Source organism: Callorhinus ursinus, unplaced genomic scaffold, assembly GCF_003265705.2.
Source record: "Callorhinus ursinus isolate GAN/ISIS: 27379988/994484 unplaced genomic scaffold, GSC_fseal_2.0 scaffold43, whole genome shotgun sequence".
In the NCBI taxonomy this organism is placed as follows: Eukaryota; Metazoa; Chordata; class Mammalia; order Carnivora; family Otariidae; genus Callorhinus; species Callorhinus ursinus.
This window is the reverse complement of record NW_027397105.1, coordinates 40,112-66,341: the sequence shown is the minus strand read 5'-3', so window position 1 is coordinate 66,341 and position 26,230 is coordinate 40,112. Positions and strand designations below refer to the sequence as shown.

The 26,230-nt window shown below is 49.3% G+C and overlaps 1 protein-coding gene across 2 annotated transcripts in view; it reads left to right on the top strand.

The window, feature by feature from the left end:
* Window positions 1-26,230, top strand: part of ZZEF1 (zinc finger ZZ-type and EF-hand domain containing 1) — a 100,159-nt gene that overhangs the window by 58,059 nt on the left and 15,870 nt on the right. For both annotated transcript variants that reach the window (XM_025864421.2, XM_025864419.2), the window contains exons 29-43: window positions 1,009-1,477; window positions 2,071-2,235; window positions 5,527-5,646; window positions 6,299-6,460; window positions 7,853-7,982; window positions 9,774-9,912; window positions 11,338-11,503; window positions 12,584-12,846; window positions 13,734-13,894; window positions 15,974-16,127; window positions 17,438-17,577; window positions 17,882-18,159; window positions 19,280-19,454; window positions 19,980-20,112; window positions 24,854-25,047. In XM_025864421.2, coding sequence (XP_025720206.1) covers window positions 1,009-1,477; window positions 2,071-2,235; window positions 5,527-5,646; window positions 6,299-6,460; window positions 7,853-7,982; window positions 9,774-9,912; window positions 11,338-11,503; window positions 12,584-12,846; window positions 13,734-13,894; window positions 15,974-16,127; window positions 17,438-17,577; window positions 17,882-18,159; window positions 19,280-19,454; window positions 19,980-20,112; window positions 24,854-25,047 — 2,849 coding nt within the window. The remainder of the gene's footprint in view (window positions 1-1,008; window positions 1,478-2,070; window positions 2,236-5,526; window positions 5,647-6,298; window positions 6,461-7,852; window positions 7,983-9,773; window positions 9,913-11,337; window positions 11,504-12,583; window positions 12,847-13,733; window positions 13,895-15,973; window positions 16,128-17,437; window positions 17,578-17,881; window positions 18,160-19,279; window positions 19,455-19,979; window positions 20,113-24,853; window positions 25,048-26,230) is intronic.

The window sequence follows — 26,230 nt, the reverse complement described above, 5'->3', positions numbered from 1 at the left end:
CCGTCTTCGAGATGATTTTATTTATCTGAGAGAGAGAAAGAGAGAGAGAGAGAGAGAGAGAGCACGAGCTTGGGGAGGGGCAGAGGGAGAGGGAGCAGCAGGCTCCCCGAGGAGCAGGGAGCTCGACGTGGGGCTCGATCCCAGGACCCTGGGATCCTGACCTGAGCCGAAGGCAGACGCTTCATCGACTGAGCCCCCCAGGTGCCCCTCTTGTTGTTTTTAAAGTGTGCTGTCAGTGAATGTTCAGTGAGATTAAGGAATTAGTGATATCATGGTTCTGTTAAAAACTTGCTATTTTAGAGAAATGTGAAGTTTTTAGATGAAATAGGGTGATCCCTGCGATCTGCATGGAAATAGCCTAGGGGAGGGGGTGGCTGGTGAAACGAGACTGGCCTTGGGCAGGGTCAGGGGTACGTGACGGGGTCCTCATAGTCTTTTCTCTCTGCATGTTTGAAATATCCACAATAGGAGCGCCTGGGTGGCTCAGTCAGTTGAGCTGCTGACTCTTGATTTCGGCTCAGGTTGTGATCTCAGGGCCCTGGGATCGAGTCCTGTGTGGGGCTCTGCGCTTAGTGAGGAGTCCGCTCGAGAGTCTCTTCCCCTCCCCTTGCCCCTCTCCTCACTTGAGTGCACTCTCTCTCCCTCCCTCCCTCCCTCCCTCTCTCTCTCAAATAAATAAGTAAATAAAATCTTAAAAAAAAAAAGGTGCACAAGAAAACTTCCTTTTAAGTGTACTGACAGTGCTGGGAAGATTTTGATTTGTATAATGACAGAAGAGTTTATTTTCTTCAGAAGCTGTGTATGTCACTTTTTTTTTTAATTTCCTTTTAAAGATTATTTGAGAGAGAGAGAGAGAGAGAGAGAGCACGAGAACAGGGTGAGGGGAAGAGGGAGATGTATGTCACTTTATTAATGGAGGTATTTCTTGTCCAAAACTGTGGAGTTTAAAGAGATTCTTTTCTCTCCAAAAGTAAGCAGTAAGTTGAATTTTGACCTTTCTGCATTTAGCAAAAGAGTGTATTCAGAAGAGCCTCCTATTACTAAGATTTTTGCCTGTGGGAGTGAGTTCAAAAGAAAGCTGTGACAGGTTGGTGGCTGCAGATGAAACGGATCACCTCCAGCCACGGGACAAGCGCCCGAGGACGAGCTCTGTGGTGGAGGAGCATTTCCAGGCCTCCATGTCTCCTGTGGAAGCGGGCACCCTTGCTGCGGGCGTTGGGGGTCCTGGCTTGGATGTGCAGCCGAAGCTGCCGCCCAGCAGCGGGCACCCTGCCGCTGAGGTGTCCTCTGCCGCCGCCGAAGAGCCCTCGTCACCTTCTACCCCCGCCCGGCGGCCTCCCTTCACCCGAGGCCGACTCCGGTTGCTCTCCTTCCGGTCCGTGGAGGAGGCGAGGCCAGCGCCCACAGTGAAGGAGAAGTACCCCATGCTGAAGGATGTCCTGGACTTCATCAAGGACCAGTCCCTCTCCCACGAGAGGTGAGCCGCCAGTGCCCTCCCCATACTCAGCGTTCACGTACAAGTGAGCAAGGAGTACTGGAAGGAGAGATCCAAGATTTGTGTTAGAACGGTCAAGACAAAATTGGGTGGTTACTTTTTTCTTTTAAGAAGTATTTTCTCACTGAAGGCTTGTATGTTACATGGTAGGTAAATTAGATCTCAGTAATGTATGCTAGGATTAAAAAAAAGAAGTTGGTTTTGGTAGCTGTCATTTATAAATGTGTCTTATATTAATCCTGGGAGAAACTTAGGATTTGAGATTTTCTGACAAAATTATCTGTCAGTGGGTCTGCATCTCTGGAAGTATTACATGTTTTAATAATTTCCTGCCCTAAGAATTAAAGCTTTGTCTCCGTGGGGCAGTAAAAAGATCAGAGTTCCTTTCTCATTCCTGAATTTGCAAGTTTGGGGTACCTGGCTTCTGGACGCTTTGTGAGCTGGCTCCTGTTGCTGCTGAGCAGTGACGGACAGGAGCCAACAGGGGCAGGTCCCCCTCCAGAGTGACGCTCCTACTGATACTGTGGCACCAGCTCGAGCTCTCTTGCTGCCCCTGACTTGATCTCTGTCTGCAGTGTCGTAAAGGTTCTTGCCTTGAGGAGAGCCCAGGCACAGAGTATCCTCGAAGTCCTGAGGATCGTTCAGTATTGCTCAGAGTCCCTCGGACAGCCTCACTGCTTCCATCCACCATACATACTTTTCCTGTTGGAGCTTCTCACCTGCCAGAAAGAGTTTACCAAGTAAGTACAAATCACACATCTGCAAGGAAAACAGGCCCGGGTAATTGTAAAGAAACCCTAATCGTCTTTAATTAGTAACTATTATTTCCATGTAGGATTTGAATTTGTTTTTGGTCAGTTTTCTCATCCTAAGGAGAAATGGGTTCTTTCTAGTAAGTAGGTACCTGAAATCTTGTTTATTCCTCCTCTTGAGTTTATCAGCTTTATTTTACCAGTCAGTGAGGATTGTGTTCCCTGTGTACCCACACCCATCAGGTGGCTCCTGGAAGCTGTGAACTAAATTTAATTTTCATTTACAGTGAGGACATTAATCTGAGTACCTCACAAGGTGGTTCTAATAGCCACTCAACAACTGTTTCCTGAGCGTTGACTATGTCAGGCGCTGTGCTAGGTGATGGATGTGCAGCAGTGGATGAGGCAGACAAGAGTCTTGTTCTAATGGGGCTTGTATTTTTTTTTTTTTAAGATTTTATTTATTTGAGAGAGAGAGTGCATGCACACAAGCAGGGGGTGGGGCAGAGGGAGAGGGAGAAGCTGACTCCCCACCAAGTGGGGAGCTCAACAAGGGGCTCAGTCCCAGGACTCCAGGATCATGACCTGAGCCAAAGGCAGACGCTTAACCCCCTGAGCCACCCAGGTGTCACTACTGGAGCTTGTATTCTCTTGAGGAGAGACAGATGATAAAAGAAATCCATCCATTCCTCCATCTATGTAATGTGTCCATCCCAGGTATGTGGTCAGCTCCAACAGAGTGATGTAGTTTGCGTGTTCAGGGAGCGGGGCTGAGAAGTCAGCCTGTAAACCAAGAGATGAATGACCAGTGAGCTCAGAGGGAAGAGCACTGCATGCAGAAGGAACAGCGCAGAGGCCCTAGGGTGAGGGCTTGGCCCCAGGAACAGCACGAAAACTGGCATGCCTGAGTGAGAGGGGATGGCAGGAGACCAGCTCAGGAAATGAGTCGGGGTCAGATGATGCCGATCTTTGTAGGACGGGGTTTAAGGTGTGTGGATTTCATACTGAGTTGTAGGTGGGAGACCCCTGGGGAATCCCAAGCCCAGGAGGAACACACTGTTACATTTATGAAAGTCACTTCTGGCTAGTCTGTGGGAAAGCGTGGACGGAAGCAAAGTAGTCGGGAGACGATGTAGTCGGCCAGGCGGGCGGTGGCAGGCTCTGGACCCTGGAATGGTCCTGGAGATGGAGAGAAAGGAGGGCACTCAGGATCTGCTTTGGAGGTAGAGTCACCCGGACGCACCAATGGATTGGATGGAAGGAACCGTGAGGGAGGGGCTGTTGGATGTTGGCTATAGCAGTTGGTGGATCGTGACGGATTTTACTGAGGGGAAGAGAATGGAAGAAACAGATTGGGGCGAAAATCAAACATTGCTCTGGCATGTTAACTTGGACCTGCTTTTTTCACATCCAAGTAATGTTATCCAGGGAGTAAAGGTAAGGGTCTGAGGTTCTGGAAAGAAGCCAGGGCTAGGGATAGAGTTTGGATGTGGTCAGCACGCGGATGATCTTTACAGCCATGAGACTGGCTGATCGAGAAAGAGCGTAGAGATGGACAAGAACGGGGTCAAGACCGAGCCCGAGGGGCACCTCTTACTCAGAGCTCAGGCAGAGGAAGAGGGGTCAACTAAGGAGAGCACGAAGGAGTAGCCATCAGGAGCGAAACCCAGGGGATGACGGGGTCCTGGAAGCCAAGAGAAGAATGTGTCCATTGTGTCAAATGCTGATGTGGGAGGTGGCGCCACACTGGATTCGTCTGCAGTCCTGTTGGGCCAGGGGGCTGAAGGCCCAGCTGGACTGGGTGGAGAGGAAAATGGGCGGGGGGCAAAGGGAGGGAGAGACCACAGACAATCATTTCAAGATCCTTGGCTTTAGGGGCGCCTGGGTGGGGCTCAGTCGTTGAGTGTCTGCCTTCGGCTCAGGTCATGGTCCCGGGGCCCTGGGATCGAGCCCCGCATCGGGCTCCCTGCTCCGCGGGAAGGCTGCTTCTCCCTCTCCCACTCCCCCTGCTTGTGTTCCCTCTCTCGCTGTGTCTCTCTCTGTCAGATAAATAAATAAAATCTTTAAAAAAAAAAAAAAAAAGATCCTTGGCTTTAGAGTGGTGCAGAGGAAAAGGCAGAATTGCAGGGGACATGGGCTCAGCTGAGGGTTTTTAAGATAAGGTGTTAGTGCATTTCATATGCTGGTGGGAAAGCATCAGTCCTGACACACACTTGATGCAGGAAGAGAGGGCCCATCGCACGGCAGGTGCAGATGCACAGGTTTGGTTTGCACAGAGCCGGGGGACCATCTGTGGCGGCAGGAGCAGCATGGTGCGGATGGAGGGGCAGACCGGTTGGTTGGTTTGGTGGTGCAGAGATGGGGGAGCCTGTGTGATCTTTCTGTTTTTTAAAATTAAAATCGCGTAGTCCTAGCTAAAAGTGAAGGGCTAGGAGAAGTCGTGGCAGCTTAAGGAGAGGCTTGAAGGGTTGAAACAGTAACGCGAGGTGAGAAAGCCAGTCTGACTTGACTGGCGGAGTGCTCCGAGGGCTTCTTTGAGAATTGTGGTCGTGAGTTGAAAGTGGCACCCGTCGGCCTGGTGCCTGCTGTTTCCTCTAGCAGCACTGTGCTGTTTTGATACCGGCATAAGCTCTCACAGGCCAGTCTGTGGAGGGAGAAAGCAGCAGGGTGCTGGCGGTTGCTTGGGTGAGAGGTGATGGTGAGAGGGGCCATGGGATCTCAGCCGGGCCGGCAGTGCCCTGAGGCAGCGCCACAGGTTGGGGTTCCTTGGGGTGGAAGTCACTGTTGTGGGGCCGCGGGCAGAGCAGGACGCTCTGAATCCAGTCAGGATTTCAGAAGTCCTGCCGTCACTGTGGTGACGAGGTCAGAGAAGTGCCCGTCAGCCTGGAGGTGACCATGGCAGAGGCGCCGGGGCGTCGTTCCCGTGGATCCTGAAGTCTCCCAGGGGACAAGGGTCGAGGTGGAAGAGGCAGCGAGCTTGGTGCTGAGGTCATTGGGGAGGGAAGGGGAGGGTGGGCAGGGCCGAGGGGCCTGGCTGCGGTGAAGGTCCGGGGGGCGGGTTAGATTAACCAGAAGAAGTCCTTGTCTTCCCTCACTCCTGGCCCGGCAGGCGGGCTCCTTGCTGCCGCGCTGCCACTCCCTGAAGTTACGTGCTCACGCTGACTCCGGCCTCCGCGCCACTTGGCTCAGCTGCTGGGCTCTGTTCTGCGGAAGGAATCACGACCGTGAAGTCAGTGCTGTTTCGGCAATTAAGTGATCAGCACTTTTCTCTGTGTCTAGTTATTTCGCGCACTTGGAGGGCTGTGGTGCACATCTGCACAGAGAGATTCGAGACACTTACTACCAGTTCGTTCTGTTTTTGGTCAAAGCAGTTAAAGGATTTAGCAGCATCAATGACAGGTACTGTATCACTTTATCATCTCTAGAGAACACATTATTTCTATTTTTGCTGACTTTAGAAGAAATACATGTTCAGTGTTGAAAATGTGGAAAAACACAGACTGAAAAAGAAAATGATAATCCCTGACGTTACCATCTAGCGCTAACTGCTCGCATGAACTTACTTAGATACTTTGTCCCAGCCTTTTTTCTTTGTGCTGTGTCATTTTTCAAGGGGATGGTTCTTGGTTTATGTAAGAACATGTAACCTGTCCTTTTCAGTTTCTCGTGTATTATGTGCAGTTTTAAGACTTGGGTGTGAAGCCATTCCCCAGTATCATCCCTCATAGGTGGTTTAGACAGAAACCTTAAATCGGACAATCTTCCTCTCCATCCGCGCTGAAGGAATGACCTGCGCTAATTGGGACCAGCTACTTATCGGGTCATGATTTTTACGCTCTGTCCTTAACCACAAAATGCCCCCAGGCAGGCATGGTGGAAACCTCACGTCGTGCTTCCAGGACTCTTGCCCAGCTGTCCTTGGAGAGGGGCTTGTGTGGAGTGTCAGGAGTCTGCTCTCAACCTGCAGACACACCAGGTTCTGACTTGCGTCTTGTGCCATCCCCGCTGGGGATGGCAGCCTCGATAACTTGCACCTTCATGGGCTCCTTAGGTCCTTGCTGCCTGCCTTGTCCTGTGTGCAGACAGCCCTGCTCCATCTTCTGGATATGGGCTGGGAACCCGCCGATCTCACCTTCTTTGTGGACATTCAGTTACCACATCTCCTCATGAAGATGTCACAAGAAAATATAAGTGTGCACGACAGTGTGATCAGGTAAGAACCCAGTCCTGCACCCCGCAGTGCCCGGAGCAGAGGAGTGCAGGGCCCGGTTGCTGGCATCAGACTGCCCGTAGTGCACCCTGGCTCTGCCACGGCCCCGTCGGGTGACCTTGGGACACTCATTTGTGCCCACCGTGCCTCCGTTTCCTCCTCCTTACGCCTGGAGGGTAGTAACGGTACCTACCTCAGAGGATCATTGTGAAGGTAAATGAGTTGTGTTTCTCAGGGTTGACGACAGTGTCTGGTTCATGGAAGTGTGGGGAAGGTGGTGGTGACGGGACTGTGAGGGCAGGGCCCCTCCGCATTTGTGGAGACCCTGGTCCAGCTGAATCGGAGAGCCCTTTATTCTTCAGTTACGTGTGTATGGGGTTTTAGCCAGGGTAACCTCTGCACGTTATAAGGACTTAAGACACGAGGAAAAATAGTAGGCGAATTTTCTTTCCTTTCCGATGTAATGAGTGTCTCTCCACCCTGCTCGAGTCCACTTAACCTCTCAGCTACTCGTGTGCATAGAGAAGAAAGAACAAAACGAGAGACGGAAGGCATGTGGGACAGGACCGGGGGAATGGGTGGCTCAGTGTTGGCACCGGCTTCACTTTCTCAGACGTTCTGGGCGTTCTGGAAGAGGGGCTAGAGCTACACCTGTCTCCTTGTGTCCCCGGCCCTGGCACACAGCCGGGGTGGGCGTGTGAGCCCATGCCTGCGCCAAGGAGTCCTGGAGGGCCCCCCCAACCACTTGTGGTTCCCCAGCGCCCAGCCCAAGCTGAGTGCAGGGAGGCCTGGCGGCAGTCTGTTGGGACACAGGAATCAACAAGTGTGTGTTGGTTGCTTGGTAAATAGTTTGCATTTGTGGTTGAGCAAATCCTTTTATATTTAAAATTCTGGTTGTTAAAACAAACTGTAAGCTGAAATTATGGAAATTCATGACTCTGCCTATAAAAGGAGCCCATGAGATTATCTGTGTGAAACTATTTGCACTGAGGAGACTGAGGACCAGGGCTGAGTGCGGTATCAGGGCCTTAGAGCCACTGGTGGGAGAGCCAGTCCCCGGGGCCTCCGGCCTCCCTTGCATGCTGATACCGCCAGAGTCACAGAGGAGGTTCACCACACATGGTTGTCGGGGAATTACACCCAGCAGGTACAACCGTTCAGCCTCTAATTCCTCAGCTGTTGTAGTCTGCTCTGGAAAGGGCATCTTCCTCTTACGGGTATGTTCTGTCAACAATCTCCGCAAATCCTGGGGCTTTGAAAACCAAATGCACATCTTCCCCTCAGAAGTTTGAAAATGCTGCATCTGTTAGGCCGGTAGGACACAAAGTCTGTTACCCAGCTCTTCCTAGAGTATCGGGAGAGGTATCTTTTTCTCTCCGTGTGTCCTTCTTTCAGCCAGTGGAGTGAAGAAGACGAGCTTGCTGATGCCAAGCAGAATTCAGAATGGATGGATGAGTGTCAGGATGGCATGTTTGAGGCCTGGTATGAGAAAATAGCCCAGGAAGATCCAGAGAAGCAGAGGAAAGTAAGACCTCTCAGCTGGAGTGATCTGAAGTGATTGCCTGGGAGTTTGGAGGGGAGAGTCTGCCTGGGGGAATGCCAGTGGGTTCCCAGGGGTTAGTCCACCTCCTGGGAAGGCAGCTGTCACCGACTCTGCTCTCTAGACTCTGGGGCGGGGGTGGGAGGGGTGGCGGGATTGGGGAGGGGGGGGCCTGAACCCTGGCCTGGCCAGACCCTGGTGAGGCAGCTGTCACCAACTCTGCTCTCTAGCCTCTGGGGTGGGGGAGAGGGCATGGGAGTTACGGGGTGTGGGGAGCGGGCCCTGAACCCTGGCCTGGCCAGACCCTAGTGAGGCAGCTGTCGCCGACTCTGCTCTGTAGCCTGGACTGGCCACACTCAGAGCCCGAGGCTCCCTCCTATAGAACTGGACTCTCAGAGTGTGGCCTCGTGAGGCTGAAGTACAACATGAGGTGCCAGGTTATTAATTTGCAGTGAGAGAGAGAACTGCCAAAGGCCCTGGGCTCCGGTGTCCTTGAGCAGCATGCTCTTCCTGTAGGCGAATAACACGGAGCCACGTGTCCGTCACAGGCTGCCTGCTGAGCACAGGAGCAGCCATGTGCACACACGGCCCGAGTTACGTGGGTCAGACGCACGGAGGCCCCAGGCTCAGATAGCCTGCCGAGTCCTTCTCCACATGAGGTGTTGATCCACCACCACCATATTGTGCCAGGCATCTCCTGCCTGATTCATTCATTTTGTTAGTATTGCATGCCTACTGTGTGCCAGTTACTTTGCTCATGGAGCACCTCTGTGGTGCTTGGATGGAGCACACCAGTGTGGCCTTTGTATGTTAGTATCTTGCTGGGGGGTGATGTGGCAGATCTGCTTTAATCTGTGGTACGGCGACTTAGTGATTTATTTCCCATCTTTCTGGGCTGTAAAGAGAAACTGTACCAAGGCCTGCGGCTACTTTCAATAAAGCTTGCTCGGGGAGCGGCGCCCTTGCTGTCCCCCTAGGTTTTCCTTTTAAGTGCCAGCAAAAACAGTGCTTCCTCGGCAGTGTCCCTGTGTCTCTGAACACTTCCCTGTCCGACCACATGTCCAGGCTAGAAATCTGGATGTTGCCCTTGACCTCTCCTTTCTGTGACCCCGTGTCTGCTCCGTCCCCGAGGCACCACACCTCTGCCTCCTTAGCACCACTCAGGCCTGCCCACCTTTCACAGCTGTCTCGCCCACAGTGCCGTGCAGCCCTTAGCCCATCATGGGGCTACCTTGACAGCCACTCTCGTGGCCGGTCTCCCCGGCTGTGGTCTTGCCTCCTTCAGTCCATTCTCCCATCAGTAGCCAGAGGAACTTTTTAGAACGCTCAGAGTGATCACATTACTCCACCTTTCTCCCGCTCTGTATCACGTTCTACACCCAGGCACTGGATTACCACCCGTCCTAGGAGCCACCGTCCTGCCCTCTCGTTGCTTCCAGTAGAACTTGCTACTGATTTTGTTCGGTGTGCCCGCCACCCTTACCCCCACCTGGCTGATACCTGTCTGCCCTCAGGTCTCAACATGGAGTTACCTCCATGACCTTCCTGACAGCCGCTGATAGCCTGGCTGGGCTTTCTCGGGCCCTGACTTTGTCCCTCAGACCTGCTGTCACACTGTGCGGTCACTCAAGGTGTTCCCAAGTAGACGCCAGGCTCCTGCACCCTCTCAGCCTGGCACCTGGTGCCGTGCGGATGAGGTGTTGAAGGGTGACTCGACTGCTGAGTCGTGGCCACGTCGTGAGTCTGTTGGCTCACTGTGTGTATCTCACCCTACAGATGCACATGTTTATTGCTCGCTACTGTGACCTGTTAAATGTGGACATCTCTTGTGATGGGTGTGACGAGATTGCGCCCTGGCACCGCTACCGATGTCTGCAGTGCAGCGACATGGATCTCTGCAAGACTTGCTTCCTAGGTGCGTGCCGCCCCCAAAGGGGTCCTTCTTCTGTTTCCTGCGAGCTTGTCGTTTAAGTCCTGTTGTGCTACATAGAAACACTGCCCAGTGGTAGTCCCTGACCCGTTGGCAGATAGTGAATGACAGGCTCCAGAGCCATTCTCTGACATGCTTCTGTCTTCCATCCTGCCAGGTGTAGGTACTCGATAAACACACAGGACCACTGAATGTACCTTCAGCTGAGTTTCCAGAAGATTGTGCTCCCTGAATCGTGCAAAGTTTACAAGGAGTCAGATACACACACACAAAAGCAGACATCCCAAAGTCTTGACTATTCTTGATGTGTAGGTGCTGAGGTAGGGCTGACAAACAGTTGTGAGCAGCTGAGTGCTCTGTGTGCATGTGCCAGTCACGGCAGCACCCCCAGCACAAGGGTGTGCATGCTGAGTTACGGAGGAGGGATACAGAGTATTGTAGCAAAGTTCGGAAGGGGTAGCAATTGCTGTTGCAGGGAAAGCTTGGGAGGTGGTGGGAGGTGCGATGGGAATTGGTCTCTGAAGAAAGTCACAGCTGGATGATGTGAAGGCAGCGCATCACCGTCCGACACAGAGCCAGTCAGGGACAGAGGCGTGAGCATCTGCGGTGTGTCTAGGTCAGCGCACTCAGGTGTCTTTCTGGCTGAGTGACAGGCTCAGACAGGGAGGGCCCAGACCTGAACCCTGGGGCAGTCAGCCAAGACATTGAGTGAATCTGTGGACAATGGGGTTTTGACATCACTGGAGCTCTGCTGGAGGAAGGTGGCTCTGGCCTTATAGGGGTGTCCTTCAGGGAGTCGGTCACAGCAGTGACCAGGCTCTCGGCAGCAGGAGCAGAAGTGGGCCAGGTGCGAGGAGTGGTCAGCAGGGTCGGGTCTGTGGTGGGGTGCAGAGCCCCACCGAGCTGGGACCACACAGGACACAAACGCTTTCTCACTCACTGGGTTTGAGGTTGTGGATTCTGTTTTCCTCTGTGATTCTGGAATGAAAAAGTGGGAGCAAAAACCTGGTCACTCCTCACTGCTTGTTAACAGGGATACACAGCAGATGCTTAATGTTTGTCAGAGGAGGGGTCACATGGGAGACAGCTCACAGATGGGCATGTGAACTTTGTTTCTGCTAGATGGTGGTCATGATGGGGATTGGTAGTACATTCCATCAGACTCTGTGTGGTGCTGGGAAAGGGGGTTCGGTGCGTGGTATCATGGCTAAGAAGTTCTGTGCCGAGAGTACTGTTGATGTGCTCAGAGCCCCTGGGCAGAACACCCTGGTCTCCAGAAGATGCCTGTGGCCCCTGACGTCCTGAGCAGTAACTTGGCAGAGTCCTGCTTCTGGATTGGTTTGTGTTTGGAAGCTAGCACTTCTGAGAGCCCTTTGCCCAATCCACCTCATGCTAGTGTTCTTTCCCCAGGTGGAGTGAAGCCCGAGGGCCATGGAGATGACCACGAGATGGTCAGCATGGAGTTCACCTGTGACCACTGCCAGGGTTTGATCATCGGCCGGAGGATGAATTGCAATGTGTGTGATGACTTTGATCTCTGCTATGGGTGCTATGCGGCAAAGAAATACTCCTATGGGTATGTTCTGATCACTTCTGGCCACAGAACGCTTTCTTTGTGTATTCCTCTGCTGTGTGTGGTGTGTCTGGTATGTGTCTGTGTGTGTGTGTGTGTATGTGTGTGTGTAAAGCCTTTTTACTCTAACGGATTTTAAACACACCACAGGTAAAGAAACTAGTGCACCGAATCCCCATCTAGCCTTTACCTAGATTCAGAAGCTCGGAGGAGTTTGCTCTCTGGGCTTAGCTTATTCTTTTCTTTTTTTCTTTGTTAGTGTTTTAAATCAAATCATAGACCTTAGATCATTTGCCTCATACATACTTCATATTCACCTCTAAAAATTATGAGCATTGGGATGCCTGGATGACTCAGTCGTTAAGCGTCTGCCTTCAGCTCAGGTCATGGTCCCAGGGTCCTGGGGACCTGGGGACCGAGCTCCTGCTCGGCGGGGAGCCTGCTTCTCCCTCTCCCGCTCCCCCCTGCTTGCGTTCCCTCTCTCGCTGTGTCTCTGTCAAATAAATAAATAAAATCTTAAAATAGTAGTAATAATAAAGCTTTTCACGTGGGAGAGTGTCGAATTAAAAAAAAGGGGGGGACGCCTGGGTGGCTCAGTCGGTTAAGCACCTACCTTTGGGTCAGGTCATGATCCCAGGGTCCTGGGATCGAGTCCCACATCAGGCTCCTTGCTCAGTGGGGAGCCTGCTTCTTCCTCTGCCTGCCGCTCCCCCTGCTTGTATTCTCTCTCTCTCTCTGACTAATAAATAAAATCTTTAAAAAAAAAAAATTATGAGCATTTTCTGACATTACCAAAACGATATTATCACACTTGGAAAATTTCACAATAGGAACTCTTCTTCCTCCTTCCATAGGCAGTGTTTTGCCTGGGCAGGGTTGGGGGGTGTGAAATCCTGAAATGGTACACACAGTGTTTGTGTTGGTTCATTTCTCTGGGGAGAGGGCTCATTCCTGTCTTTAAATTTTCAGTTACCACAGCCTTAGAGGTCACCGCGCCCAGTGGAGGCCACGCACACGCCCCCTGAGGTCCTGTTCTTTTTGAGCCCTCAAAAAGTCAGCCATAATCATGTCTTGCCTTTGCAGCCACTTGCCCACCCACAGTGTCACAGCCCATCCGATGGTGACCATCCGGATCAGCGACCGGCAGAGGCTCATCCAGCCTTACATCCACAACTACGCCTGGCTGCTCTTTGCGGCCTTGGCTCTCTATAGCGCCCACCTGGCCAGCGCGGAGGAAGTGGAAGGGGAGAAGCTGGGTCCCCAGGACCGGGGCAGTGCCAGCGCCCTTCGGAGCCAGTGCATGCAGCTTGTCGGGGACTGTCTGATGAAGGCTCACCAGGGAAAAGGTACTCGTCCCTGCGCACGGAACCAAGCCGACTCTCAGCTGCTTGTGCAGGAAAGGCCTTTGCAGGAGTGAAATACCGTGCTTGGTGAGAGGCAGCGTGACCCACTTTCCACGACAGGCGCTCACCCTGCTTTGGAGCTAATTCCAGATTCCCACGTGCATCTGAGAAAAATTGTGTCATCAAAATGCATTCAGTTGCTCTAAAATATTCCCATGAAGATGTAAAAAAAAGTAATAATTAAAACTCTTAATGTCTGTGGATCAAGTACTTAGTATTTGAGCCTACCAGTCTTAGCTTGCCAAAGGAATACTGTTTTTAACCTGGAGTGCAGATCTATTCCATGTAACTGCATTCTAGATGAGAGCTGTTTGTAATTAAAGTCGTTTGACTAACAAAATACCTCAGTGACTTTGACTTGACTGAGGGGCACTGAGGGGAATGTAACGTGCATGTTACACGTTGGAGGTGTTTGAATCCCGCTCAGATTATGGGACTCTCTGTTCTAGGATATGGTGGGGACATCAGGCCTGTGTTGGGCAGCGTGTGGGCAGTACCAGTGCTCCCGGGCTTGCCAGTGGGAACGTAGACACCTAGTTGCGTGGGGCTATAGTGGAATTGTCATGTTTATGATTTTCTAAGTAGACAGTCCTCTCGTGTCTCTGTCTTCTGTGCTAATAAAGTACAGGCATTCCTCACTACTCAGACTTTTGGTGCCTGACGTCAGGAGCCAAGTAGATGTGGATAGCCCAGGAGGTTCATACTGAGTGAGCTTTGGTTTGGTTTGTGGAGAACCCAGCCATCTCCTTCCATATAGTGATTTATGGCATTTGCAGGAAATGACTTCATTCTAAAATTTTTAACCATTCTCTTATTTGCTCCCCATGTAGGTCTGAAAGCTCTAGCTCTTCTTGGTATACTGCCAGATGGTGAATCTGGTCCAGACAGTCGGGCCCCATCGGTCACCGTGCCCGCCCACACACCAGAGGAGGAGAGAGCCGTCCGGGGTGCTGAGGACCCGTCCCACACAGGCCCTTCTGTGCCCTGCAGGGTATGTCACAGTGCATTAGTAGGCAGGCTCTCAGGTCGAAACGGGGAGCCATTTGCAGGTGGGGGCAGAGCAGAGCAGTTAAGGCCACATACTCTTGACCTAGATCCTGGGTTCTAGCCCTGTTCTGTCAGGCCCCGGGCACATTGCCACAATCTGTTCACTTCACTTTCCCATCTGTGAAATGGGGCGAGAATACTAATACCCGTTCATAGGCTGTTCTGAGGATTTACACACATTACATAGCAGCTAATGTATATAAAGTGCTTAAGACAGTGTCTGTAGTATGTTCCATATCAGTGTGAACCGTTCCTGTCACCTGCCTTCTGGTGGGGTTGCAAGGAAGGAAGATGGTGTACCTAAGGAGATTCGTTCCTGGCCCATGGTGAACACTGTGTATGCTGTGTATGCGAAGCTTTTATTTTTTAGAGAGAGAGCGTGTGCCGTGGGGGTGGGGATCAGAGGGAGGGCGAGACAGAATCTCCGGGACCCTGACTCCACGCCCAGCGCAGAGCCCGACGTGAGGCTCGATCTCACGACCCTGAGATCATGACCTGAGCCAAAACCTAGAGCCAGACGCTTAACGGACTGAGCCACCCAGGTGCCCCGAAGCTATTCTTATACTCGGTGCTTTCTGTTTACCAAACAGACACGGTAGTTTGCGTGCTCCTGTGTAGGTAGAAGGGAAGCCTTCTGGATCCAGATGTAGCCTGTCACCGCAATCTTAAAGTTGGTTTTGTGGGCGAGCACAGCGTAGCTTCTGCAGTGCTGCCTCCGAAGCTTGAGGTCTTGGGTGCTGTGAGCGCCCTGGACTTGGTCTGAGGAGTGGCGGGTGTTTCTGTCCTCCGTCTCTGTCACATTCACTAGTTCAGGGATCCCCCGTTTGGTGGTTGTACTCACCAAGATCTCGTCGCCCTTTAGAGCAAGGCAAAAGCAAAGATGGCTGGTGAAAACTTGAGAATTCTGTCAGCTTTACTCAGCCGGAGAGGCAGCACCAGACAGACCACATCAGCTTCAGACTGGTCTCTGGGGTGCCAACATTTCTGACCACAAAACCCCTCGTCCGCGCGGCACTTTAGCCACCCACAGATGGTGCTGGGCAGAGAGGACATTGTCAGCAGGGGCAGTCTTCACCCCTGAGCCCGGAACGGTTGTGTCTTCCCCTGAGCTCCTAGCGTCTCTGCACCCGTAAGCACTCTGCTACCTGTGTGCCCACTTACCATCAACTCATATCAGAGTGACCTGGATGAATTTGTGTTCTTCCATGGATTAAAATCGATTACTTTTCGGGGCTCCTGGCTGGCTCAGTCTGTAGAGCGTGTGACTCTTGATCTCGGGGTTGTGAGTTCGAACTCACAAGCTCTATGTTGGCATAGAGCTTACTTAAAAGTGAAATCTGTAAAATCTGCTACTTTTCAGTGTGTATTTTGATGCTGAAATTGTCCAGTGTTTGGCCAGTGGAAGCTCCTCCCACCTAGCTTCGGTGTCCTTCTGATACTCCTTTTTCTTTGAGCGCTTCCTTAATTTTTGTTGCAGAAAGAGGTTTTAGGCTCATCTTAGAGGCTTTCCGTGGCCCAAGGAAAAAGGCCTGAGGAAGTGCAGGCCAAGGGCTGTCATCCTGCCAATCTGGGCAGCTCACTACCTGACTCTTGAGCCCAGGAAAGCCTCCCCACTCCAGTGAAAGCCCCCTTAACAAGGCTCCTTGCCAAAATAAAATTCTCAAAGGTGCAGTGTGCTAGAAAGAATTCCACACCGTTTTTTCTTCTTCCCAAGAGAAGAACGTTCTGTACAGGGCTTCTAAAGGCTAAATAGAACATATTAGAGGTTTGTAGTGGGGCCATGGCTTATGAGACTGAGGGCTCTGACGTAGGGGCATTTGGGAGATGTTTGGGAGATGGGATGCAGTGAGTACTGTCTTAATTAGAGCGTAGATTTGTCACAGAAATGAGGCACATTTTCTTGGGGAATTCAAAAGTATTTTAGTCTGTAAAGACTGACTAATGATTTTAAAAATTATATCACAGCATTAATGAGCCAACTCTTGTTAGAACAAACTTTAATTCCTTTACATTTTGTTTTCAGGGCAAGAGAGATGGTACTAAGGAAGTCGGACCTTTAGATAGCAAGCAGAGAAGTAAGGCAGATGAAGAAGGTGCGTCAGCTCTGAAGGGTCCTTCATGCCAGACTCAAATTTCAGACTCACCTGCAGATGGTAGCACACTTGTCGGGCATCCAGGTAGAAACTATTTGATCATTACCTTCATCTCTTTCATCTTAAAACACACACAGACCAATCCCTGAACTATAACTTGAAATTGGCTAGCAACCGAGGGCTCATGGTTTCTCAGTTTTGTATCAGATGGTAGTGATCATACTTTGAAAGTCACCTTTCCTTTACTTTGCCTGCTTTCCTACCTTGTTATTCCCCAATTTACTGAGTGCCTTCTGTGTGCCAAGCACTGTGCTAGACTGTGGGGGTGCAACAGGGACCAAGTCAGACAGACAGACACATAGCTCCTGCCCTCACGGAGCTTGCATTCTGGGAGGGTGTAGACCAAGGTACAGGTAACTAGTCTGAGGGGGAATGCAGCTCTGTCCACAAGAGAGGGGTGGGTGGGTGCTGGTGGCGACGGGTGTCTCTAACCGGAACAGACTGTATCCACAGAAAGCCTTGTAAAGTTTGGGCTGCGAGGGACCTTAGCTGTGCTAGGATCTGCTCTGGGGAAGGGCTTTCCGGGCAGAAAGAACAGCATGAGCAAAGACCCCAGAATGGGAAACCCACAGGTGAACACAGGGGAGAGTCCCATTGGCAGGCACGCAGGGACAGAGCCCTGGGGGGTGCTGTGTCGCTCTGCGGTGGAGGCCCTGAGCTGCCTGTCTGGGGATAGCAGCGGCACGTTCAGAGCTGTGTTTCAAGGAGATTGACGAGCTTGAAGATGGAGGTGCTATGGGCTGAAGAGCCTCCTCGTTGGGGCAGCCCAGGGAGGCAGCGTCTGTCCCAGCTGCCTGCTCCGTGATGGAGGCAGCGCTGAGCACCTGGCATCCTGCCCCGTGTGTGCAGCCAGCTCTCCGAAGAGGCTGACGGCCAACTGTGCAGTGCATGTAATTCTACCTTCCGGACAATAGTCTGGTCCCCCTAGTCAGTCCCGGTCCACTCTGGTCTGCATCAGCACCGGCGTCCTGGTCCACATGTAGTTCGTTCCTTCCTTGAGTGCTCACTGGGCTCCTGCTATGCTCTAGTTCTAGGCGCTTGTGATAACCAAACACCTAGAAGGGGATAGAAATAATAAATATCAACGATTGGCTATGTTAAAGGGTGAAGGTGGACTGAGCACCAAAGAGCAGGGTCAGGGGATGGGTGAGTGCAGAGGGGGTGCTCTGCATTTATGTCGGGTGGTCAGGGTAGGCCTCCTTGAGCAGGATGGGTTTAGCAATGTCCCAGGTGTGTTCTCTGGCAGCATGGGGACCGTGCGACAGTTTACTTGCCTGTTTGTACGTGCATAGAAGCTGGCGAAATCTGAAAGTGTGATGTTTTACATCACTTAGATGCTGAAAATATAGTCGTGTTGTCTCAGAAGCCCATTGAGGAAAAACGGGTTACTCCCAGCCCTGAGCAGGTGTTTGCTGAGTGTTCCCAGAAGAGGATTTTGGGATTACTAGCAGCCATGTTACCTCCCTTAAAGTTGGTAAGCGTTTTCTTTTTTGGAAGAGGGGTGGTGGTATATGTGGAAAAATGTGTTTTTTTGGAAATCCCTCTACTGAAACCACCTGTCCATAGTCACGTGTGTGTCCCTGAGAGAAGCATAATCAGTTAGAAGTAGGTCAGAGGATGATGCCTGAGGACGTCTGATTGGGCGTAGCTGTTGATGAAGGACTGCACGGGCCCTTCGGCGCTGGCCAGCTGTAACTAAGACGTGAACGGACGCAGCACTGAGTTGATGTGGCTTTGTGGATCCCGTGTTGAACAGGCATTTCTCCCTCTCTCGGCAGGACCCCACAGTGCCCGTGATGCACCTGGAGCACGTCCTCCCACTCATGTTTCAGGTTGTCATCTCCAACGCAGGCCACCTGAACGAGACCTACCACCTCACGCTGGGTCTTCTCGGCCAGTTAATCACCCGCCTTTTACCGGCAGAGGTGGATGCTGCGGTGGTGAAGGTCCTCTCCGCCAAGCACACCTTGTTTGCATCAGGGGACAGTTCCATTGTGCCCGATGGCTGGAAGACCACACACCTGCTCTTCAGCCTGGGAGCTGTGTGTCTGGACAGGTAGCCCCCGACACTCTGTCCCACCTTGGTGTTCATTTCCTTAAGTCCCTGGTCTGGCTGGTCGTTGATTTCAGTGTGCTTGTTGTCTAGGCTTCGCTTGTGAGAATAGAATTCATTTTACTAGAAAAGGTGTCAACTAACATTAAAATTGTACTTAAAACACACATTTGGGGCGCATGGGTGGCTCAGTCGTTAAGCGTCTGCCTTTGGCTCAGGGTCCTGGGATCGAACCCCACTTCGGGCTCCCTGCTCCATGGGAAGCCTGCTTCTTTCTCCCTCTCCCACTCCCCCTGCTTGTGTTCCCGCTCTTGCTGTGTCTCTCTGTCAAGTAAATAAATTAAAAAAAAAAAAAAAGTTAAAAAACAAGAAAAAACAAAACCCACATTAAAACATTAAAACAGCTGTGCAGTCTGGGCGCTATTCTCTGTTTGAACTTTCTGATGATATATAGTCTGGTGTTTTGTTTTGTTTTGTTTTTTTTCCCGGCAGCAATAAGCGTAGGCTTTGGGGTTGAAGAAAATAGGTCTATTTTTGTTATGAAGTAACATAATCAGGATACCAAATTTGGAAAACAAAAATGGAGAAAAAAATCACCCTAGCTGCACCATCTTCTTGTTTTTTTAAGATTTTATTTATTTATTTGAGAGAGAACGAGAGTGTGTAAATGGGGGATGGGAGAGGGACAAGCAGACTCCACGCTGAGCGTGCAGCCCGACGTGGGGCTCAATCCCACAACCCCAGGATCGTGACCTGAGGCAAAGTCAGGAGTCGGATGCTCAACTGACTGAGCCACCCAGGCGCCCTGCCCCCCACCCCAGCCGCACCATCTTAATGCACCAGGTGCTGTTTTAATATATTTCCTTCCAGGTTTTTTTCTGTGTGTAAACGCCAGTATGCACAAGTGCACGTGTGTGTGTGACTCTTTATAGAGATTTTTTTTTAAAAACCTAACTGTATACTGAGTGTAGAGGTAACAGAGGCTTCATTCTGATAGTTTTTAATCTAGTGGGTGAGTGGCCCTTGGGCGCTGCTGCGTGTGCCTTGGAGTGTAGTGAGCAAGTTCTGCTGAGTTGAGTGTGGAGCCTGTGCCCTGCCGCCTAATGGAGCTCTTGCCTTCCAGCCGGGTGGGCTTGGACTGGGCGTGCTCCATGGCGGAGATCCTGCGGTCACTCAGCGGTGCCCCACTGTGGCGTGATGTCATCGCCACCTTCACAGACCACTGTGTCAAGCAGCTGCCTTTCCAGCTGAAGCACACCAACATCTTCACCCTGCTCGTGCTGGTCGGCTTCCCACAGGTACCTCATTGTGAAGGTCAGACCACACCTTCCTGTCCTCATCACACACAGCAGGAGCTCTGTAGCCTATAGCTTTAGGAGGTTTTTTTTCCTTCATTAGCATAATTTGCATTTACAGTATTGGTATATTTTCAAGATTATGGGATGGTTTGTTCCACTGCATTTTTAACAGTTTAGCTGTTTGATTCATTTTTATTAGCTAGTTGTTTGACTGATAAGTCACTAAGTTATTAAATCACACAGAACTTCAGAGTATAGTTGTTTGTCAGCTGGCATTCATCCTGATCTCATTTCTAGTCTTCATGTCTCACAACTGGTTGGGACAAAGAGCGCTCTGAAACATGGCTTCATCCAGCAAGCATGTAAGCACCTCTGCACCGGGCCCTTGACTCAGGAGTGCCCGTCCTTGTGCACCTGTTGAAGTCCGGGGCACGAGCAGAGAGGACTGGACTTGTGTCTGCTGAAGGGTCCGTTCCTGTGTCTGTGTGCTCCTGAGTTGCCTTCTTGGTCTCTGTCACGTTCTAGGTCCTCTGCGTGGGGACCCGCTGTGTGTATATGGATAACGCCAACGAGCCACATAACGTAATCATCCTGAAGCACTTTACGGAGAAGAACAGGGCTGTGATCGTCGATGTCAAAACCCGGAAAAGGAAAACAGGTCCCAAGCCTAATTATTTTTTCTAAGAATGGAAGGAAGCTGTCAAATCTGTGCATACCCTGAAATAAATGAAAATACCCTGGTTCTTGCCCCTGCATGTGATATTTTAAAAAGCAAATTATAACTCCCTGAGCTTCTTTTTCCTCATCTCTGAAGTGATGTGGTTGAATAAGGGTAAATTGGAAGGCCTTCACTGTGCTGTCATTTTGTATATATGGCTCCAGGGTTCTGGGGGGACACATTTAGGGTCTGAATATTTAATGTTGTCATTGGCCGGTTGTTTTCTAATGGGTAATTTAAATATATAGTGGAGTCAGCTGCAGGAGTGTAAAATGTCTTTGAGTGATTGTGATGACAATTTTGCTTGATCAGTAGAACAGTGAAAGTATATCATAAGTGACCTTTGACTTAGTTTGCCAACCCCAAAACGGCTTGGAGTATGTAACAATATGTGTCCAGTTCTGCTTCTGAAATAATATGCTTTCTTATTCAGCTTCATTGTTGGGCACTGTCTGTGCTACTTTGTGTGTGGTGTGAGGTAACAGTCAAGGTTCTTGTTCTTTTTCCTTTTTTTTCTTTTTTGCATATTAACATCCAGGTGTTTCAGGACCATTTGTTGAACAGACTAGTTCTCCATTGAATTATCCTGGTACCTTTGTTGGAGATTAGTTGACCCACATGTGTGTGTGTCTATTTATGAGTTCTGTTATAGTCCATTAATGTATATATTTGTCCTTACTCGAATACCATATTCTCTTCACCGTTATAGATTTATGCTAAGTCTCCAAATCAGGTTCTCCAACTTTGTTATTCTTTTGGCAGCATTGTTTTGGCTGGTCTAGTTCCTTTGCCTTTCTGTATAAATTTTAGAATCAACTTGTCAGTTTCTATAGAAGAACCACTGAATCTGTATATCTATTTGGGGAGAAGTGACATCTTAACATGACCCATGAGCACTGTATATGTCTCCCTTTATTTAGGGAATATATTGAGAGCTCTAATTTCTCTTCATCTGGCATGGAGTAGTAGCTGCTTTCTCTCATTCCTGAATTTGGTACTTTGTGTCTTCTTGTTTGTTTCCTAGAGTGTCTCACCAGAGATTGATCAATGTATTTTTTTAAAAAGATTTTTTTTATTTATTTGAGATAGAGTGACAGAGAGAGAGAGCACGAGTGAGGGGCAGAGGGAGTTGGAGAAGCAGGTTTCCCGCTGAGCAGGGAGCCCGATTTGGGGCTCGGTCCCAGGGCCCCAGGATCATGACCTGAGCCAAAGGCAGACACTTAACCAGCTAAGCCACCCAGGCGCCCCTGATCAATGTATTTGATCTTTTCAAAGGACAACTTTTGTTTCCAGTGATTTTTTTTCTCTATTATTTCTCTGTTCTCTGCTTCACTGATTTCTGTCTTTGTCATTATTAATTTTCTATTTCTTCTTGCTTTGGATTTCATTTGCCGTTTTTTCTTTAATTTCTTAGGGTGGAAGTCTAAATCACTGATTTGAAATTTTTCTTCTTTGTTGATAGAAGCATTGCAATGCTATGAATTTCCCTCTAGGGATGGCATCAGCTGCATCCATAGTTTTTAAAAAGATTTTATTTATTACTTTAAAGAGAGAGAGAGATCATGGGAGGGGGGTGATGGGCAGAGGGAAAAGGAGAGAGAAAGTCTCAAGCAGCTCCACACTGAGTGCGGGCCAGATGCGGGTCTTGATCTCACAATCCCAAGACCATGACCTGAGCCAAAATTAAGAGTCGGATGCTCAGCCATCTGTGCCACCCAGGCACCCCTGCATCCATAATTTTTGATAGCATTTATCTTATCATTTTCACTCAGGTCAGAATATTTTCTATTTATCTTGACATTTTTTCTTTGCTTTGTGGATTATTTATTGTTATTTATTGTTTATTTTTTTATTGTTTTTAGAGTTTATTGTTTAATTTACAAATACTTGGAGGCTATTCCAGACATCTTTCTATTATTGATTTCAAGTTTAATTCCCTTGGGGTCAGAGAACATACTTTGGATTGTTTTAGTCCTATTAAGATTATTGAAACTTGTCTGTGGTTCAGAATTTGATCTGTTTGAGGAAGGTTCCATGTGCACTTAAAGAGATTCATATACTAGGTTGTTAGCTGTAGGTGTCATTTAAGTCAAGTCAGTTGGTAGTGTTGTTTTAAGTCTTCCGTGCTCTTACTGATTTTCTGTCTGTCCTGATGATTACTGAGAGAGGAGTGTTGAGGTCTCTAACCGTAATTGTCTGTTTCTCAGTTCAGTACAAAATGTCCGTTGTTATCTCTGATAATATTCCTTGTTCCAAAATTGACTTTAGTATTTATGTAGCCTCTCTAGCTTTTGTCTTATTACTAACATTTGCGTGGTGTGTACACTCACTTTTCTTTTTAAAGATTTTATTTATTTGTGTGTCAGTGAGTGCACAAGCAGGGGGAACAGCAGAGGGAGAAGCAGGCTCCCCGCTGAGCAGGGAGCCCGGTGCGGGGTTTGATCCCAGGACCCTGGGATTGTGACCTGAGCCGAAGGCAGACGCTTAACTGACTGAGCCACCCAGGCGCCCCTGGGATTCTCTTTTATAATCCAGACTGACAGTCTCTGCCTTTTCATTGAGATGTTTAGACTATTTACACTAAATGCAGTTACCAAGATGATTGAGTTTAAATGTACTATCTTCTTGATTGTTTTTTATTTGCCTCACTTGTTTGTTTTTCCTTTTCTTCTACTTCCCCTGTTTTGTTTTGTTTTTAATGACTCCATTTATTTCCACTGTTGGTTTTTAACTGTATCTCTTAATTTTTTCAGTGGTTGCTCAAGGATTTACTATAGTTTACCTTCAGATAATTTTTTAGTGGTTGCTCTAGGGTTTATAATATTCACCTTTAACTCATTGTAGTCTACCTTCAAGTAATATTCTACCACTTAACATACAGTGAGGAAACATAGATTTTATATTTCTGTCCCCCCATCCTTGTGCTGTTATCATCACACATTTTACTTCTACATGTTATAAACCTCGGAATAATACATATATTTATTTTTGCTTTAAAAAGTCAGATCTTTGGGGGCACTTGGGTGGCGCAGTTGGTTAAGCATCTGACTCTTAGTTTTGGCTTAGGTCATGATCTCAGGATCATGCGATCGAGCCCTGCACTGGGCTCTGCGCTCAGCACAGAGTCTACTTAAGACTCTTCCCCCTCTTGTTCGTGCGTACACATGCTCTCTCTCCAATAAATAAATCTTTTAAAAAAAATCCTTGTTTAATTAAAAAAAATAAAAAGATATTTTAAGAAAGGTTTTAAAATGAGAAAACAATATCTTTTTATTTACTCACGTTTACCATTTCTGGTACTCTTCATTTCTTTGTGTAAGTTAAAGTATCGATCTGGTATCATTTTTGTTTGGCCTGAAAAACTTCCCTTAACATTTCTTGTATTGCAGGTCTGCTGCCACAGAGTTTTTGTTTTGGTGTGTCCTACCAAACCAAAAAAATATTTATTTTGACTTTATCTTTGAAAGATGAGTTTGCCGCATACAAAAATCTAGGCCAAGAGTTTTTTCTTGGAATACGTTAAAAGTTTTTGATCCATTTTCTTCTGGCTTACAGAGTTTCGGCTGCAAAGTTTGCTGTCATTCTCTGTTACTCTTCAAATGTGTCTTTTTTTTCCTCTGGCTGCTTTTAAGATTTTTTTCTTAGTCTCTGGTTTTTAGCATTTTGAATAGGATGTGCCTTGACATGATTTTCTTTGTTTCTTCTTCTTGGGGGTTTATTGAGCTCCTGGATCTGTGGATTTACAGTTTCTATCAAATTCAGAAAAGTTTCAACTATTATGTTTTCAAATAGTTGTCCCCCCCCACCTCCACCCCCACCCCCTCCGCCAGGATACTTCCACTAGTATCCGCTAGGATGCTGGGTGGGGGGAAGACAAAATATTCCCAGGTCTGTGTGAGCTCCAAGAATCATTTGCCTTACTACTTTTTGATAGTTCTTTCCTAGAACTAGGTGGTTTCCCACCACACATTTGTGCTGCTCACACACAGCCAAAGACGTGAGGAAGCTCCTGTGGCTGTCTAGAGAGGTCCCCCATACCCTGTCTGTCTTTGCCTCTCCCTTCTTTGTGATATTCTGACCCATAAATTCTAGCTGCCTTGACTTCCCTGAACTCACCTCTTTCTCATCAGTTCACTGAGACTTCAGGACTCTGCTTAGATTTCTAGTCCCTGCTCTGCGGCCTAGAAATTGTCTCCAGAAAGCCAGGCTGTTGGAGGGCTTCTCTGGTTTAGGTCCCTTCTATCGGGGACCATAGTCCTATACTGCTTGTTGCCTCCTGTTTGCAAACAATTGTTTCATGTACTTTTTCAATGTTCTGGTTGTTTAAGATAGGAGAGTCAATCCCGTCCATCTTAGTTTTATTTGGGAATGGAAGTTCCACCTGCATGTTTGTATGTAAGAAGTTCCTGTAGCACTTGGAGACAACCTGTTGGTGCACAGTAGTAGGAATGTAAATTGTCTCTCTCGGTTGCTTGTTGCATGGGTGGCCCATTGCCATTTCTGTGCTCACCTGCAAGCCAGCCTTAGATGTAACAGCTAAGTTTGAAGCCAGAGTGATCTGTGTTTTGGGGTCTGCAGTTCTTGCTTCAGTAAAGGCACATTACTGGGGAAGAGACTTAGCTGCAGGAAGCATTAACTATGCTTTCATGCCTTTGTCTTCCTGCCTGCCCTGACCCTCCAGTGAAGGACTACCAGCTGGTCCAGAAGGGACAGGAGTGCAGCAGCTCTCAGGCCCAGCTGAGCCAGTACTCCCAGCACTTTGCCTTTATCGCCAGTCACCTTCTGCAAGCCAGCGTGGAGAGCCACTGTCCCGAGGCGGTGGAAGCAACCTGGGTCCTGTCCCTGGCCCTCAAAGGACTATATAAGACACTAAAGGTAACGGTAACCTTCTTCCATTTGCTCATGAATCACTGTGATACATCTGCAGGGCGTTTACTACAAGGAGATGCCATCTGATTTCGATGGTTGGTTAACCAAAGGATCTTGATTATTTTTAGGAATGGTGGCGGTCTTGCACAAGGATAACTCTAAGGAAGAAACAGAATTTTCCTAGTAGTTGGTTCTTTATATTTTTTTAGTACTGTTTTGTGGAACCAGGTGTTTGCTTGATGGGCATGTTAACCTTGGAAGATGGGAAGACCTGGGTGGAATAGTTTCTCACTTCCCTCCGAACCACGGCTCCCCTGGCCCATTGTAGGGCCAGGGGAGGGGGAGAGCAAAGGGGACTGGCGTCCTACAGGACTTGGAGCAATAGGCTTGGCAGTTGGGGTGGGAGAAGCTGGAAAAGCCTTGACTTGTGGGGGAGATGGTTATTCTGCTACCTGAGGGGCCTGACAGGGGAAAGAGATCACTTTTAGGACAGTCTTCCCCACAGAAGTAGCCATGAAAGAAGGGTTTTATTTTAAAAGTCGATGAGTCCCTGGACTTTGGCAGAACTGCCCAGGAGGCCACAGAAGGACTCAGGCAGCACAAGGAGTCAGCATGGATGGCGCTCCAGCTCCGGGTCCCCCTGAGTGCTCATGGTGAGGGGACCAAGGCCATGCAGCTGCTCTTTGTTGCCTCCAAGGCATTTATCACAATCTGCTCGTGTTTTAGTTGTTTAATTATAGTAGCAAAGAGAAAATAAACTCTCTGAGGGCACCATGAGTCATAAAAAGCCTTTCTGAGGAGGTGAAACGTGAGGTGGTAGTTGAGGGGTCTCGGCAGAGTGATGCGTGCAGGGAGAGCCGCAGACACCAGGCCCAAGAACAGGCATGGTTGTCAGCGACAGAAAGAACACCTCCGGGCCTTCAGGATCCTGTGGAAGACCAGAGAAGCAGGCAGGGAGTCTGCAGCGCCCCATCTGCCATGACTGAGGACTTAGGTTATGTTCTGATGAGCACTGGAAGCTTTGGGAAGGCAGAGTGCTGGAGAGGGTCATTCCTATAGGATGAAGCCCACAGAGTGTCCTGGGCACCAGAAATGCTTGCGGAGGGCGAGTCACACAGGGGGTGTCCTGGGCACCAGAAATGCTTGCCGAGGGCTGAGTCACACAGGGAGTGTCCTGGGCTCCAGAAAT